This window comes from Grus americana, chromosome Z (assembly GCF_028858705.1).
Source record: "Grus americana isolate bGruAme1 chromosome Z, bGruAme1.mat, whole genome shotgun sequence".
Classification (NCBI taxonomy): Eukaryota; Metazoa; Chordata; class Aves; order Gruiformes; family Gruidae; genus Grus; species Grus americana.
The window spans coordinates 32,252,618-32,269,567 of NC_072891.1; the positions used below are offsets into that span (position 1 = coordinate 32,252,618).

A 16,950-nucleotide genomic window follows, 5' to 3' on the forward strand; every position below is an offset into this window, starting at 1 on the left:
CCACTACAGCATCACACGTTGTTCTGTCTGCTAATCTTGACCTGTAAGCTCTCGACTGGCTGCTGACCTGCCCTCTTTCTACCTGGCCTTGAAGAGCACATACCCCTTTGTCACAGTACTCCAGTCGTGCAAGCTATCCCACCACGTCTCCATGATCTCAGTGAGGTCATGGACCTGCAGTAATTACACAGATTTCTGTAATAACTCTTCTTTGTTCTCCATGCTGTATGCATTGGTGTACAGTTATTTCAGGGAGGCATCAAAGTGTGCCAATTCCCCAGAAATGTCATGAGAGCTTTCCTCATAAGGCTTTTCTGCTGGCACTTCTTTCTTTACATGCCTACACTTCAAGTGATTGCACTTCTACCTTTTTGTTGTTGTTGTTGATTGCTGTGTTTATTCTCTTCTTCACCCTAGGCCCTTTGCTTGCCTACCCCATCCACAGTTTCCTCAGTTGTTTATTGAGGAATCTCTCCAACAGTTTTACCAAAAAATCTATGAACATTTGTATATATCTACACAAAAAAATGATGAATAATAATGGAATCATTACAGATTCTAAACATACACATAAGACCTAGAAAGGCTGCATTGCCATTATATAACAGCCATTGGGCACTTAAATGGAGCATTTAATATTGTGCACTAATGGAATTGAACACCATGGCACAGGTAGTTGATGTAATGTGTCTGAAGAGAATTGGGAAATATTAAGAATGAAGACATTCCAAAATGAGCAGCTGCCCTCTAAATGCCAAATTAATTAGGACTTTTTCTCTCTGTAGGCCACTGTGTATTCTCTCAGGAATTCTTGGTGAGATGAGATTCATAATATTCTGAGCAGGAGCATCCCTGGATGCCAAACTTTTTCATTAAAGTAATGCTGTCATGTATATTTAAGCTCTGATAATCCATTCATTACCAACTTTCAGGCTAGAAATGTGGTTTTGGCTTTGTTTCTGAGCAGTTCTCGTTTGTCTTTGGTTTGATGTGAAGCATTCTATGGGAAATGTTGTCATGTCTTTGTTTTTACTATTTTATGGTGGATACCTTCAGATTTTTTCCTTTTTTGTTTGTTTGCATGGGTTGGAGTTTTTTTAATTGGTTTTAAAGCACCCTAAATTTATTCACTTAATATTATTTTTATTATGGTAGAGTATTTACCATGTTTCTGTGTTTTCGAGACTATTCCTTTGCTATTATTTGTTCTCTGAAGGCCTTTCCATCCTGACAGTATCCCTGTGATTTTTTTGTTGCAAAGAGAGATGCTTCTTCTCATGTCTCTGTTTTTGAATTGAGATTCTCAGTTAATCCAGCTGGGTACACGGTTTGGTCTCCTGTAACTGTATCTAAGCTCATGATGAGTATGTGTGCTGCATCTACTCTTAGAATTGTAACACAATGTAAAATCTGGATAGAAGCTTTTAACCTCTTCTAGTAAGAATCACCTGTGTGTAGCTCTGCCTCCTCCTAGCGTGAAAGAACTTATTCACTAGTCCAGACCCCTGGAATGATGTATTGAGCAGGCTCTTTGTGTTGTTCTGAGTCTTGAAATTCAGTCTACATAGAGAAGTGGACTGATCTTAGACCGTGCCCTGTGAAGCCAAGCACAGCTCCTGCAGCTTTGTTTTTCATGTATGAAGCTGTTGCGATTCCATCTTTGTGGGTCTTCAACCAGCTCTTTTTTGACCTGGTTCTTTATGAATGTTAAGTTAAATAGGTGTTAACATCTGCGTGTTTGAACCTGGATTTGGAAACTGTGGATGCCCATTTAGCGTTGTGGTAGTGCCAGCCACAGACTTAATCCAGTTCTAGGAGAGGAGTTGTGGTAATGGCAGCCGTGTCCCCTCCCTGGTCGAAGCAGTGGCTTTCCTGCAGGACCATGGACAGGTCCGCATGCAGACGCCCTGCCGGCTCCTGGTGGATCTCGAGTGCTGGCGCTGCGCGGTGGGTGGGATCCATCTCCATTAGCTGCATCTTGCTCTCCTCAGTGGATTTCATGGCATAAGGCAGAGTCTAGCTCCTGAGCTGCTATGGTAAATAGTTTATTTGGATTTGTCAGTGTGACCTGTGGTTCCCTCAGGCCAGTGCTTTCCCCTTTCCCCAGTTACTAAGTTTATGCTTGCTTTTTTAATGTTCATCTCCTTTACGGATCCCAGGCTTAGGAAAAAAAAGGATAGGCCCTGCGTCCAAATCTTTGCTTCCAGAGTCTGGCACCATGAACTGTAATATATTGTTTTGTAAATGCATCAAGCATTATGCCCACTACTGAGATTAAAAAAGTAATATCCTGGCTGGCCTGTCTGTGTATTCACAATGTGAATTTGAAGGTTTGGGAGTTGGGTGTGTGTGTTTTGTTTTTAAAGGCCTTAACAATTCATGTTAGATTATGATGTTTTTAATAGTAAAGTCTTTGACGTATCCTGGGAAATAGGTTTGGTTTAATTTATGTTTTTGGTTTTTGTTTTTTGGTTTTTTTAAATCTTAGTACTACATATAGAATGATAAAATTGTTTGCATTGGAAGGGACCTCAAAGATCATCTAGTTCCAACCCCTCTGCCATGGGCAGGAACACCTTCCACTAGACCAGGTTGCCCAAAGCCCCATCCAACCTGGCCTTGAACATGTCCAGGGAGGGGACAGCCACAACTTTTCTAGGCAACCTGGTCCAGTCCCTCACCACCCTCACAGTAAAGAATTTCTTCCTAACATCTCATCTAACTCTGCCCTCCTTCAGCTTAAGACCATTACCCCTTGTCCTATCGCTCCATGCCCTTGTAAACAGTCCCTCCACAGCTTTCCTGTAGCCACCTCTTTCAGGTACTGGAAGGCTGCTATTAGGTGTCCCCACAGCCTTCTCTTCTCCAGGCAGAACAATCCCAGTTCTCTCAGCCTGCCCTCATAGGAGAGGTGCTCCAGCCCGCTGATCATCTTCATGGCCCTCCTCTGGACTCACTCCAACAGCTCCATGTCTTACATTGGGGTAGTAAAATCTTTGCATAGTTGTAAAGCTGGATTGTGTCTTGATTGTTAATAGTGGCTTGTGTAATACAAATAAAGTTGAATTGAAAGCACAGCTAATACTGTGCATTTGTATTTTCCTGATAAACCAAATAGGTGTGGAATATTCTAAAAAAAATCTTGAAAATATTGTCCGTTTTTCTGCTTACATCCAATACAAAATAAAAGAACCTCTTTGTAATTCAGTGCAACCCAGCAGAATTTGGTCAAATTATCAATGTAATGTGCTGTCTTCATGTGAGAAAATTTTGTAAGTTACCTTTAAAACAAGACTGTTCAAAATCAAATCTCCAGTCATGTTTTGTGGGGGTTATAATTGCTTTATGGGCATGTTTTAGCCTTTGTTTCATTTAGTGGAGACAATGTGTATTTGCAGTTTGTTGAAACTACAGTTTAGCTGAAGTTATAGTTAATGTTTAAATGTAAAGCAACTGGTAGTGATTTTTCATGTTTTAATATTTTATATCCAATTGAGGTATTTTCCATTTAACATCTTTTGAAATGTGCATGCTGTTACACATATTTACTTTAATTTCAAAACATTCTTTTGGCTGATAGTCACGTAGATTGTTGGCATATTTCTGATGAAGTTATCCAGCCATTGTTGGTGCAGGAGAAAATAGAGAGTTGCTGGCTGCAAGCACTGCAAAAGCAGAATAGACACTGATGGATCATAAATGGGATGTAAACAAAGTAGTGCATGTGAAAAGATAGATACTGAAAGTGGTAGTAAATTTGGTCCTGTTTTGATTTTTGTATTGTTTGTTAACTGAATTTATACATTTGGAGAGCATAGCCATCATTATATTCTGTTAGGTTTTATTCTGATTGTGGCTGTTTCTCTGCTGACTTGGACAATACCCTTTGATAGTAACAACAGAAGCTGACAAATCAGTTTGTCTGCAGTAGACATGACTTAGTGTGAGTAAGGTTTTGCTCTTAGGAGGCCTAAAGACAGATTGCCATTAGATACTTTTCCTTATAATTAGTCGTGTGAATATAACCTTTGTGTATATTTTTTTAATACTAATTTTTTTTTCTGTTTTTATTCGGCATTGTATTTTGACTCTTAGTGTGTTTTGAAATATTTTTCTTCTAATTTCAATATGGTAAAGTGATAAACCCAGAAAATTCCAGATAGAGATCTGGCAGTTGTAACTGAATCTCTCAGACTATAAGAACTGATAAGAGTTTTCACAGCACGGTAATTATCATCCAGCAGGTTTTATTTTCTGGAAAGGTGACCTTTGAAATATCCATGATAATGCTCGGTTGTCATACTTCTAGTCAGCTGTGACTATGTATGTGTAGAGTGTTTGGCATCCTGCAGGTTTAAAAAAAAAAAAAAATGTGGGGGAAAAAATACAGGTATGAGAAGGTTCAGTTGAAGTTTTCTGTCTGGCTATGGCTAAACTGTCTAAAAGCAAAGCTTGTATTAGGAATTCTATTGTATTGAAGGGTCTGGCTCTGTTTTGGGATTTAATTTCTCTAAAGGACTTAGTGTACCTATGAAATACAAATGCAGTGCCATTTAGTAGGCATAATGTATAACTCAAGTGGGTTTTTTTTAATCTAATTTTTGGTATGGTAAGGTAAAGAAATGAGGAAAGGTGTTATTTCATGTGTATATTTGAGAGAATAATATAACCGCAAATTTATTAGTTAACCCTAGTTTTCAAGATAAATTATTTGTAGCGTAATCATTAGTAAAGTTATTGTATGTGTAATGTGGCAGAAGAATTAGTCTTTTAAGAGCAACTAGCTGAGCAGAGATTTTTAGCTTTGGTAAGGCTTAGCTGTTTGTTATTAGCCATCATTTGTTGCAATGGTGGTTGATCTTCCTCTGTAGTTCCGGATATGCAGCTGTGGCATTTGTTGGAACACACCAGCTTTGTAAAGTTATTTGATAAGTATTTGCTTGCTCCTTATGTAGCTCATAGCAGAAAATAAACTGTTTTCTCTGGTTCAAATACTGCCTATCTTTTAGGAAAAAGTTAATTCTGAAAGTTACTTTCTGAGTGCCCTTATCCCAAAGAAAAAATACAGGAGGCCCCCAAAAGAGAAGGAATGTCTACTATGGCCTAATATGTGATACAGAAATTATTAATTCCGTGTATTTTATCAGTTCCATCTAGGTATGGGAACAGTATGGCTTATGTCAGTAGGATAGCAGTACTATGAGAGGAAAAACATGCTTTTACCAAGTGTTACCTCCATGCAACTGATTTTTTTATTTTATTTTAAGAGTTCTGTGTTTTCTAGTATTAATCAGAGGAGTTCTTTCACTAAATATATAAAAACTATGTTGCACTTCAGCACTTTGAGGTTGACAAAATATACACATGATTTCACAGAATTACAGAATGATAGGGATTGGAAGGGACCTCTGGAGATCAACTGGTCCGACCACCCTGCTAAAGCAGGATCACCTGCAGCAGGTTGCACAGGGTGGTGTCCAGGCAGGTTTTGAATATCTCCAGAGCAGGAGACTCCACAACCTCTCTGGGCAGCCTGTTCCAGTGCTCGGTCACCCTCACAGTGAAGGAGTTTTTCCTCCTATTCAGATGGAACTTCCTGTGTTCCAGTTTGTGCCCATTGCCCCTTGTCCTGTCACTGGGCACCACTGAGAAGAGTCTGGCCTCATCCTCTTGACATCCACCCTTTAGATATTTATAACCACTGATGAGATCCCCTCTCAGTCTTCTCTTCTCCAGGCTAAACAGACCCAGCTCTCTCAGCCTTTCCTCATACAAGAGATGCTCCAGGCCCCTAATCATCCTTGTAGCACTCCAGTGGACTCTCTAGGTGTCCCCTGTCTTTCTTGAACTGGGGAGCCCAGAACTGGACACAGCACTCCAGGTGTGGCCTCACCAGGGCAGAGTAGACAGGGAGGAGAACCTCCCTCGACCTGCTGGCCATGCTCTTCTTAATGGAGCCCAGGATACCATTGGCCTTCTTGGCCATGAGGGCACATTGCTGGCTCATGGAGAGCTTGTTGTCCACCAGGACTCCCAGGTCTTTCTCTGTGGAGCTGCTTCCCAGCAGGTCAGCCCCTAACCTGTGCTGGTGCTTGGGCTTATTCCTCCCTAGGTACAGGATCCTACATTTGCCCTTGTCGAATTTAATTTGGTTCCTCTCCACCTAGTTCTCTAGTCTGTGCAGATCTCACTTTATTTTTTGTAATAAAGCTGATGATAAAAATCCATGCTTCTGCATACTTCACAAAAACTTTTTGCTTTGGTGCCTTTTGGAACACTAACATCATTGAACCAGCTTAGAAATATTTTCATGGTATCTTTCAAGAAAACAATGTGATAATCATTGTAGTTAAAAGTCCTTTTAATAGTTTAAATTGACACCAGTGGAATATACTCCTAATAAATATTCTACTGACCTCAGGCTTGGCTTGTTTCCCAAGTAATGGATAGCAGTGATACAAATATCTGTAGAGATTTGTGAGTATAGATTTATGGTGTTTTGCAACCTTCCTTTTTGTCTAAAGACTGTATGCAGAGAATTACATGTGATGAAAAGCTTTTTTTTTTTTTTTTTTTAACAACTACTTTCTAAACTTCTGGAGCAAATGCAGTAAAAAAGAGGGTAAATCAAAGTAAACCAGCTCTAAACAAGAAGACAGTGTAGAGAGAGGGAAGGAAATGTTGCAAGTTTTTTCTAGATGCAATTTTCCTCATAAAAGGGATAGTGTATTTAGACTACATACACATTGAATATTTGTAAGATGCAAAAATTGGGGAAAAATACACTCTGCAAATATGCTGTAATTTGTCTGAAATGTACTGGAATTTGGGGCTATCTCTGTATTCCATGACACGAGTAAAGTCGTGTTGATAGCTGAGACATTGAGACTGTCACTATTGTTTCTTGACAAGATTTTAACTTAATAAAATAACTTAATAAATTATGCTTCAAATTTTCTGTAAATGCACATGTTGTATGCTTACTATTATCCAACATATTATTCATTTTCTATGACTGTTTTGATTTTTCCATATAGATCTGCTTTAAGGTGTACTTGTTTATTTTTTATCTTTTGCTTTGTAAGCATACAGATATACAAACTAATACATGTATTTTTTAATATGAATATAAATTTCGCCTTACTTAGGTGAAAGAAGTCATGATTCTGTATTTTGGTTTTAAAATATATTCACCACTTCGAGTTATGTTAGAAATAAGTCCTAGAGGAATCAAGCTGGATAGGCAGGCAAACAGTGGTATAAGTAAGGAAGGTCTTAACATAACTAGATTTATAGCATTAAAGAGTGTCAGGAGATGTGTTTTCTTTTGGTTTTATCTTTATGTAATCTAGGACCAACAAAAAGTATAGGGCAGTTAAGACTCTCCAAGTTACAGAAGATAAGCAGTGAAACCTTGATGCTTTGAGAACTTGGTCTATATTTGTTCATTTGGTTTTCCTACCAGGGTATGTTTACAATTTGTCCTTTCTATATTTGAATGTATAGTGCTTTTATGACTGTGAATGAATCGGTATGTGTTGTAGATAATTCAAAGTGTCTTTGCATGCTACTGCAAAAGAGAGAAGCTTCCACTCTCACTTTCCCTGCAGGGGTGTACTGGCACCCACAGCCCTTTTAGAGGTGTAGTCATTCTTGGGAGTCATCTTCTGTTTCAGGGACAGTTTTCTAGTTAAGTAGTTCACTTTAAACCAAATCTGGAAATTGTGCCTTAAGTAGAGCTGCAGATATGGTAACAGCTGGAGGAATTTAAGTGCTGTAGGTATTCACAGACGGGAAGTATCTCTGTATCCTTATGTTGTCAGAGGCATACTTTGTTGTAACAGAAGCTGGTGTCTAGCGTTCCAGTGTGGGTGGTTGGTCAATGTGGTCTCATCCAGCCTGAGGTGCAGAAAATCAGACTTCCTGTGTTCACTGCACTGTATGGAAACCTAAATAAATCTGAGGGGTGTTACCCACAATGGCCACAACTGCTTTTAAGTAATGCCCTTTAGGGTGCAAATGAAGATTAGCTTAAATACGTGCTTTTCCTGGTCACGAAAACAATCTGTTCTCTATCTGATGGATGTGTTTGCATTTGTATGTTCTATAGAAATATCCCAAATCTTTGAAATTTGCTAGTATTTGCTGTTTATGTATATAACCAACAATGAGGAATGTTTTCTTTCCAAAAAGTTCAAGGAAGAAAAAGGGTCAAAATAAATTCAGATGCCAAAGTAAACAACTGTTGATACACTTAGAAGACAATTACAGTGAATCAAGACATTGTCAGTCCTCTCAACACCAGTTCCATGGTCCTAAACACTGCAGTGCTCAGGGCCACCAAGAAGTGTTGTGTTGCCTGTGATTTTTTTTTCCCTGGCTTAGTTTTTTTTCTGCCTTAGCATGTGGCAGACTTCAAGAACTGGAGTCATCACAATGGAAGTGGTAGGAGAAGACAAAGACGTAGAGCGGGGACCAACGGATCCCAGATTGAAACCTGGTGTTTCTGGAGGTGTTCTGTTATTGTGGTTATTCTTATTTAATGTGGACCTAATTTCTTGTTTCCTTACCTGTCTACAGTTTGATTTAGTTTTGCAGCCTTGACCTTTCTATAGGGATATGCCACCTGACTGACTCTTCAAAAGGATTTTCAAGTCACTTCTGTGATTGTTTCTTACAGATATCCTACAAATACGGCTTAGAAGACTTGTTCACCTGATTCAGACTTATTCTCAGGCCTTTCTACACTCTAAATATTTGAAAGAAACATACCATTTTCAGTTACTGATGGCCTTCACCTGGAAAATAGTCTCCAATGTGTCAATATTTAATCATTATCTTTACACTTGTTCATTCTCATTATTGCCCTGCTTCTCAAGAGACACTTGTAATGGTGCAGTGCACTTCCACTTTACTTAGCAGAATCTTGCACAACCTCCTTCAAATACTGAACAGTAACCAATACAATAGTTTGTTTTTTTCATTCATAATAAAGCCTTCAAAAAACTGTGTAATCTTCACGCTTTCCTAACTTGGAATTAGACTGACTGTGTGCTGCTCCTACTCTGTCCAGCACATCTGATGTCTGTGTAGGAAAGAAGAAAATCTATTTTATTTCTTGTGTTGCAGGATACTCACTGGACATTTTAACTACAAACATCACAGTCTTGGTAAAATGTTAAACTTTATAATCTTAATAATTCCAGCGATGGTATTTCTGGTCTGTATTCATTTAGTTGCTTGTGTAGTTTCAGATTTTGAAGTGTTTTTCTAGAACCAAAACAGGGACTGCAGCAGTGCAACAGAATTAGATTAACTTTTGAAAACGAAAGAAATTCAACAAACCCAAATCTCCTTCAGATTTTTTTTTTTTAATGGCTGGGGCTCAGCCTGCAAGAAATAACACTCTCCAGCTAGTAAATTCCTTTCTCTTGTGTCAAACTGCTAAACTCTGAAATCAGTAACGACACGTGATATAATGAAATCAGTGAGACTATGTTCAGTAATTAATACTTCCAATATGGATTATGCTGAAAATTCGTGCTTAGTTATAGCTTAGGTAGTAACTTTAAAATGATCAGAGAACAGACAGTTGAAGAAGGCACAATACACAATATCCTCCTGAGGAGGGAAGAAAAAGGAGTGTTTTAAAAATGTTGGTGTTTTTATGGCCTTTTCTTCCTAGATACATTTACATTTTAATTAGAATTTTAGTAAATACAAAGACAGTATAATAGGAGGTCAAAACCTTTTCTCTACATTTAATGTTTCCTAATCCTTCTCTAGATGTCTTTCAGCATTTGTGTTGTGGATTGTTTGTTACTCATCACTGAGATATGGTGAAGAGATTTTGCACTGAAACCTGACATTAGCAGGACTACTCACAGGATATAATTCAGTATTGTACGTGTCTTTGCAGTAATGGGTTTTAGGTTTCCAAAACATTCAGAATCACAGGAGTGCTTTTGAAGCTTTCTATTGCTTTTCTTACTCTGTGGGTTCCAAGTAATGTCTATTACTGTGTCTTATAAGTCATTTTTCTGGTTCATTTCTGACACTATACTTTTGTAATAATAATGTTGGATATGCTGTATTCAAGAGGATATGATTTCATCTGGACTGACTGCTGTGTTCAGTCAAAAAAATTTTGAGGTTTTAGAAGCAGAATTACAAAATGATGGATGGCTGTCAATAAGGGCATACTCAGCTGCTGGATTGTCTGAGGGTAATGGAGTAGTCTTTTCTTTCTGTGAGTTTTAAGTATGTGTTTTGGTTTTCTTAGAAGTTACAGTACTAGACTGAATTTCATGTGTGAATTGAAATAAAATATCCTATCACTAATGAAAAAAAGATGCTAGTTAGCTTTATCTCATTGCTTAGGATTCATAAAATACAGAATCTAGGTCTGAGGAACTAAGTTGAATATATTTTTTATTCTTTTTGTTTTTCAGAGGCCCAGAAGACACAATAAATGATTGTAAAATCCTTTTTATAGAGGAAATGTACAAGATTGAAAAGCCAGGAGCCTATCCATTGACATTTGGGGATGGAGATTTCAAAAGTAGGCTTTTTTAAGTTATTTGATTAGAAGTACAAATTGAATGATGTTCTTTTAAAAAAAAATAGAAGTGTCAGCATACAGAGGTAATAATAATAATTGTTTTGTGTGTTCAGGAAGGTAATAATATAGAATCCTTTCTAGATTTCTATTCTAAAAGTGTATTTACTGTAAGATGGCTATATTAGTTGACATATTCAGAAACTGATGAGATCTTAGGGGAACAGCTGATAAAGTTTTAGATGAACTGTGCAGAATGAATTCATAGTCTCAGTTAAGTTCCTAGACAGGTGTCCAGGTCACCGAATGGCTTTTGCAATTGATATGTCATTTAAACTAATAAATGCCAAGGATAGAATCAGTCTGTAATTATGCACTTCTTCAACCCTATCCGAATTAAAAGAAAAGATAAGAAACTTTGTGCTAGAGCTGCTTGTACCATGAAAAAAGGCATAATTAACATTTGGATTATTATTTGGCCCTGCATGATCTTCTAAAAAACTGTGCCATACTTCATCATCCTCCCCACAACCACAGAAGGGGGTTAGTGACAGCTTATCTGAAAAGTAGTATGACATTTTATTCGAAGTTTAAAAATATACTAAAGTTTGGAGTAATGAGTGTTTGTGATAGCAACACTGATACATTGGACTGCATCTCTACTAATAGGTATTAGATATTATTATATATTAGAATCCTCACTCTAAGGCATTTTTTCAGAAGCTCTGTATGTAGCTCTCAGTGCACAAGAACTAGTCTGCTTACTGTTTATTGGCCATCATCCAAAAAATCACTGTTTCTCAGAGGAACAAATACCATTTGCTCAGGTATTCTTAAAAGTAAAAATGTGAATTTCTCTAAATGAACTTCTAACAACTGATTTTTCACTATTTGTGATTTACTTTCCTCAGATTACTCAAAAAACCTATCCATTCTGGTTTTTTTTTTTTCTTGGTCACCTTAAAGAGTTTTTGCAATAACTTAAAACATGTTTTTATTTTAAAAAAAATGTAGCATGAGAAATTTAAAAATCTACAGATCACAGAATGGGAGAGGTTGGAAGAGACCTCTGGAGATCATCTAGTCCAACTCCCTTGCTGAAGCAAGTTCATCTAGAGCACATTGCACAGGGTTGCATCCAGGCAGGTTTTGAATATCTCCAGAGAAGGAGATACTGCCTTGCATTTACATACCTACTTATTTTGCAAGTCTAATTGTTTATGAAACTTTTTAAAGGTCATATAAAATTATTACAGTTCATTTAGTTCTTCCCTGTAGCTACTGTGTAGTGAATTAATTTTTAAAATTACGTGTGTTAAGGAAATGATTACTATATTGCTGACTATACAAATTTGTCTACAGTGGCACCATTTGATCTGACATGAGTATTTATTTATCATAGAATCATTTTGGTTGGAAAAGACCTTTAAGATCATCAAGGCCAAATGTTAACCTAACACTGCCAAGTCAAACCACTAAACCATGTCCCTACACACCACATCTACACGTTTTCTAAATACCTCCAGGGATGGTGACTCAACCACTCTCTGAGCAGCCTGTTCCAATGCTTGACAACCCTTTCAGTGAAGAAATTTTTCCTAATATCCAATCTAAACCTCCTGTGGCACAACTTGAGGCCATTTCCTCTTGTCCTATCGCTTGTCACTTGGGAGAAGAGCCCAACACTCACCTGGCTACAACCTCCTGTCAGGTAGTTGTAGAGAGTGAGAAGGTCTCCCCTCAGCCTCCTCTTCTCCAGGCTAAACAACCCCAGTTCCCTCAACCGCTCCTCATAAGACTTGTGCTCTAGACCCTTCACCAGCTTTGTTGCCCTTCTTTGGATGCACTCCAGCACCTCAATGTCCTTCTTGTAGTGAGGGGCCCAAAACTGAACTCAGTTCTCAAGGCGTGGCCTCACCATTCTGTACTGCCTACACTGATTGCCACCTTTACTGTTTCACAGCCAAGCTCTTTTCCACGTAGAGCTCTTTCCCTCCTACTTTGACAGCTATTTCTTTATTTGTAACCTCTTTGCTTCTTAAACTACTTACATATTACCATCTGTGTAGAGATTTGCACCTCTGAATGTTTTGTTTCATTTTGTTCCTGGTACCATTTTTATTCATTTCAGGATATTGTTTACAAACCTTCATAAATAAAAGTAACACAGAAATATAGTCTCTAAAAATGTCACACTGAAAACATAATTGATCTGGCAATTTTGCCTTATTTCTTGTTTTGAACTGCTCTTTTTCCTGAGGCCAACTTTCTCACCACACTGCCCTTTCAATTTCTGTTCATGTGATTCCGATTTTTTGGTCAGCTGCCTTGTCTTTGTTCGCTTATGCACAGTGCACATCAGTTGAGCTGTCTGCTGTAAGCAGTATACCCTTTACCTCTGGACTGTACTTACATCCCTATTTGTACTTTGTATTTGAAATTTTAAAATATATACACATATATCTATAAACACATACACAGCTACCTTAGCTTATATGCTGTGAAAAGCTGCAGATTTTTGTTGCAGTAATGGCAGAAGAAATTCAAAGAATTAATTGGCCTGAAATACTCTATGAGATTGTTGTAAGCACAATCAGAAAATGCACTGACTGTATTAAGCTACTGTCCATGTCCTTTCCAAAAGATAGAATGCCTACTTTGTTTATCTGATGAAAATTATTTCCAATGTTGGCTACCTTTGCAGAAAATTGTTATTGCTTGAGCATGACTGTACTTTAGTTGGGTTTTTAGATAAAAGTACGTCAATATATGTTTGGCAGTTACAGTTGAAAATAAGGTAGTTAATTTGAAATTATTTAATGGAAATCTAAATTTTGCAGCCCAGGAAAAGAGTAGGGCTAAACCTAGTAGAAAATTATATTAGAAAATTAGAAAACTAATAAGTGACATACTTGTAAATACGTTTCAAATATTTGTATGAAAAATGGAAATAAGACATAGATGCCAACATATATTACTTCCATCATAATCCAGATTTGTGCTATGAATGTGAGAACTCTTCCTGCAAAAGAACAGAATACGAAATGATATATGCAGCTAAACTCTACAGTGTTGGTAGGGGTAAACAGACCTGTCTTCATGTGACCAATGTGCAGATATAATCAGTGCATTTGACTTACGACATGGTTAAAGCAGAAATGTGATAAAGTCATGTCATGAAAGTGACAATTCGTAGTTTGTTTGTATATTGAATTTGAAAACTCCAGATATTGTTTAACTGAACTGAAATATGTAGACCTTTTTGATTTTTTCATCTTTTTAAAAAAAATATTATTACTAACCTTTGACCTAAGAAACTGGTTTTGTAACTGAAAACAGTAAATTATATAGGCCTAAACAACCTGTGATGGTAAGAGATAAAGAAAAATATGTAGTTTCTTTTTGCAAGTGATTTAGTGGATGAGGTAGACTAGTGAGTTTCTTTAGGGAGTGCTCAGTCATCACTTTTAAAATTTTTCAAAGGGGATACCATTTACCTGGGATTTCTTCAGTTTGTCTTGAGTTAGTGTTGACACCTTAGACTGTGAGTTTTACCTAGCTGTGCTGAAAAATCCACAGATTTGTTCTTCAGCACTCTTACAATGTTTCCTTTCTCTTCAAATGAACCCCAGGAGAGAAGTCTTAAACTAGAAGATTACTTCCATTTGGATATTATGCAGATAAATCTTCTAGGCTAGACTTTGTTAGAAGGAGTACACTGAGAAATTTTTGCTTTCTTTTTAGGTGTATCTAACCTTTGCCTTTGAGGCTTTGTAAAATAACCACTGCTGGTCGCCTTACTCATTTGCCTCTCATGTTTTCTAGCTAGTATGTATCACTAGACCTTCTATCTGTAGCTGATAAATTTTCCTCTTCAGTAATTCTTCTATGTTCTTCAGCTTTTAAGTTTTTTCTCTTAAAAAATAAAATAAATTCAAACCGCAGTGTTACAGCACTTCTTATCATAGAATGATTTGAGTTGGAATGGACTTTTAAAGATCATCTTATCCAATAGCCCCTGGCAGGGGCAGGGGCATCTTTCACTAAATCACGTTGTTCAAAGCTCCATTCAACCTGACTTTGAACACTTCCAGGGATGGGGCATCCATAGCCTCTCTGGGCAACCTTTTCCAGTGCCTCACCGTCATCATAAAAAATGTCTTCCTTCTATGTAGTCTGAATCTACCTTCTTTTAGTTTAAAACCATTACCCCTTGTCCTGTCACTACAAGCCTTGGTAAAACGTCTTTCCCTGTCTGTCTTATAAGCTCCCTTTATATATTGGAAGGCCACAATAAGGTGTCCCCGGAGCCTTCTTTTCTCCAGGCTGAACAATCCCAACTCTGTCAGCCTTTCCTCATAGGAGAGGTATTCCAGCCCTCTGATCATTTTTGTGGCCTTTCTCTGGACTTGCTCTAACAAGTCCATGTCTGTCTTGTACTGGGGACCCCAGAGTTGGATGCATTACTCCAGGTGGGGTCTCATGAGAGTGAAGTAGAAGGGCAGAATCATCTCCCTTGACTTGCTGGTCATGCTTTGTTTTATACAGCCCAGGGTACGATTGGCTTTCTGACCTGCCAAATCCATCTCCACAAGGCTGCTCTCAATCCATTCTTCCCCAACCTGTATTGATATTGGGGATTGTCCTGTGCAGGACCTTGCACTTGGCCTTGTTGAACTTAATGAGGTTCACATGGGCCTACCTCTCAAGCCTGTTAAGGTCTCTCTGGATGACATCCCTTCCCGCTGGTGTATCAACTGCACTACTCAGCTTCGACATCCACAAACTTTCTGAGGGTGCACTCAATCCGACTATCTGTCATTTATGAAGATATTAAATAGTTTTGGTTCCAGAATGGACCCTTGTGGGACACTGCTTGTTACTGGTTTCCATGTGGATATCGAGCCACTGGATGTGGACCATCCACTCTATGGATGCAGCTGTCCAACCAAGTCCTTATCCATCTTATATTCATCCATCAACCCCGTATCTCTCCAATTTAGCAGCAAGAATGTTGTGAGCGGCCAAATCAAAGGCCTTACAGAAGTCCAGGTAAATGATGTCCGTAGTTCTTTCCTTGTCCACTGATGCAGTCAGTCCATTGTAGAGGGCCACTAGATCAGTCAGGCATGATTTGTCCTTGGTGAAGCCATGCTGGCTGTCTTTCATCACTTCCCTCTCTTCCATATGCTTTTACATCTCTTCCAAGAGTCTCCGTTCTGTGATCTCACTGGGCACTGATGTGAGGCTGACTGGTCTGTAGTTCCCAGGGTCTTCCTTTACCCTGTTTTAAAAAGAGGTGCAATATTTCCTCCAGTCACTGGGGACTTTCCCTGACTGCCATGACTTTTCAGATATGGTGGAGAGTGGCTTGCCAACTACATCAGCCAATTCCCTCAGCACCCTTGGATGCATCTCACTGAATCCCATGGACTTGTGTATGTTCAGGTTCCTCAAATGATCCACCTGATCTTCTCTTACAGTGGGAGAGACTTAATTCTGTCAGTCCCTGCCTTGAAGTTCAGGAACTTGAGAGATGTAGGAAGAGACATTACCAGTGAAAACAGGCAAAAAATTGCTGCGTACCTCAGCCTTCATGTTGGTTGTCCCTAGTTCTTCTGTCTCATTTATGGGGCAAAGAGGGGATGAGGGAGTGGGTACATTTTCTTTAATCTTCCTTCTCTGATCAACATACCTGTAGAAGTGTCATGGTTTAGCCCTGGCTGGCAGTTAAGCACCATGCAGCAGCTCGCTCACTACCTTCCCCACCACTGGAACAGGGGAGAGAATGAGAAGGGTGAAAATGAGAAAACTCATGGATTGAGATAAAAACAATTTAATAGGATAAACACCAAAAGGAAAATAATTATAATAAAAACAAAACAAGTGATGAACAGCACAATTTCTTATCACTTGTGGTCAATGCTACACAAGGCCCCCAGCTGCCCAGCCTCCCAGCCCACATGTGCAAGCAAAACAAGACAAGGAGTTCCTTCAGTGCTTCCCACGGGCAGGCAGGTGTTCAGCCATCTCCAGGAAAGCAGGGATCCATCACACGTAATGCTTACTTTGGAAGACAAACGCCATCACTCCGAAGTTGATGCTGCGCAAGACCCCCAGCTGCCCAGTTAGAAATGGAACATGATGATGTATGATATAGAATATCCCTTTGGTCGGGTTGGGTCAGCTACCCTGGCTGTGCCCCCTCCCAGCTTCTTGGATGCCCCCTGCCTTCTCTTTGGCAGGGCAGTATGAGAAGCCAAGAAGTCCTTGACTGCTTGGCAACAACTAAAACCATCAGTGTGTTATCAACATTGTTCTCATCCTAAATCCAAATCACAGCACTACACCAGCTGTCAGAAAGAAAAGTAACTCAATCCCTGCCGAAACCG

General features: G+C 38.7%; 1 protein-coding gene across 4 annotated transcripts in view; it reads left to right on the plus strand.

Moving 5' to 3' along the window:
- UHRF2 (ubiquitin like with PHD and ring finger domains 2) overlaps window positions 1–16,950 on the plus strand; it is a 96,218-nt gene that overhangs the window by 47,868 nt on the left and 31,400 nt on the right. For all 4 annotated transcript variants that reach the window (XM_054809053.1, XM_054809055.1, XM_054809056.1 and 1 more), the window contains one exon: window positions 10,452–10,561. In XM_054809053.1, the coding sequence (XP_054665028.1) occupies window positions 10,452–10,561 (110 nt within the window). The remainder of the gene's footprint in view (window positions 1–10,451; window positions 10,562–16,950) is intronic.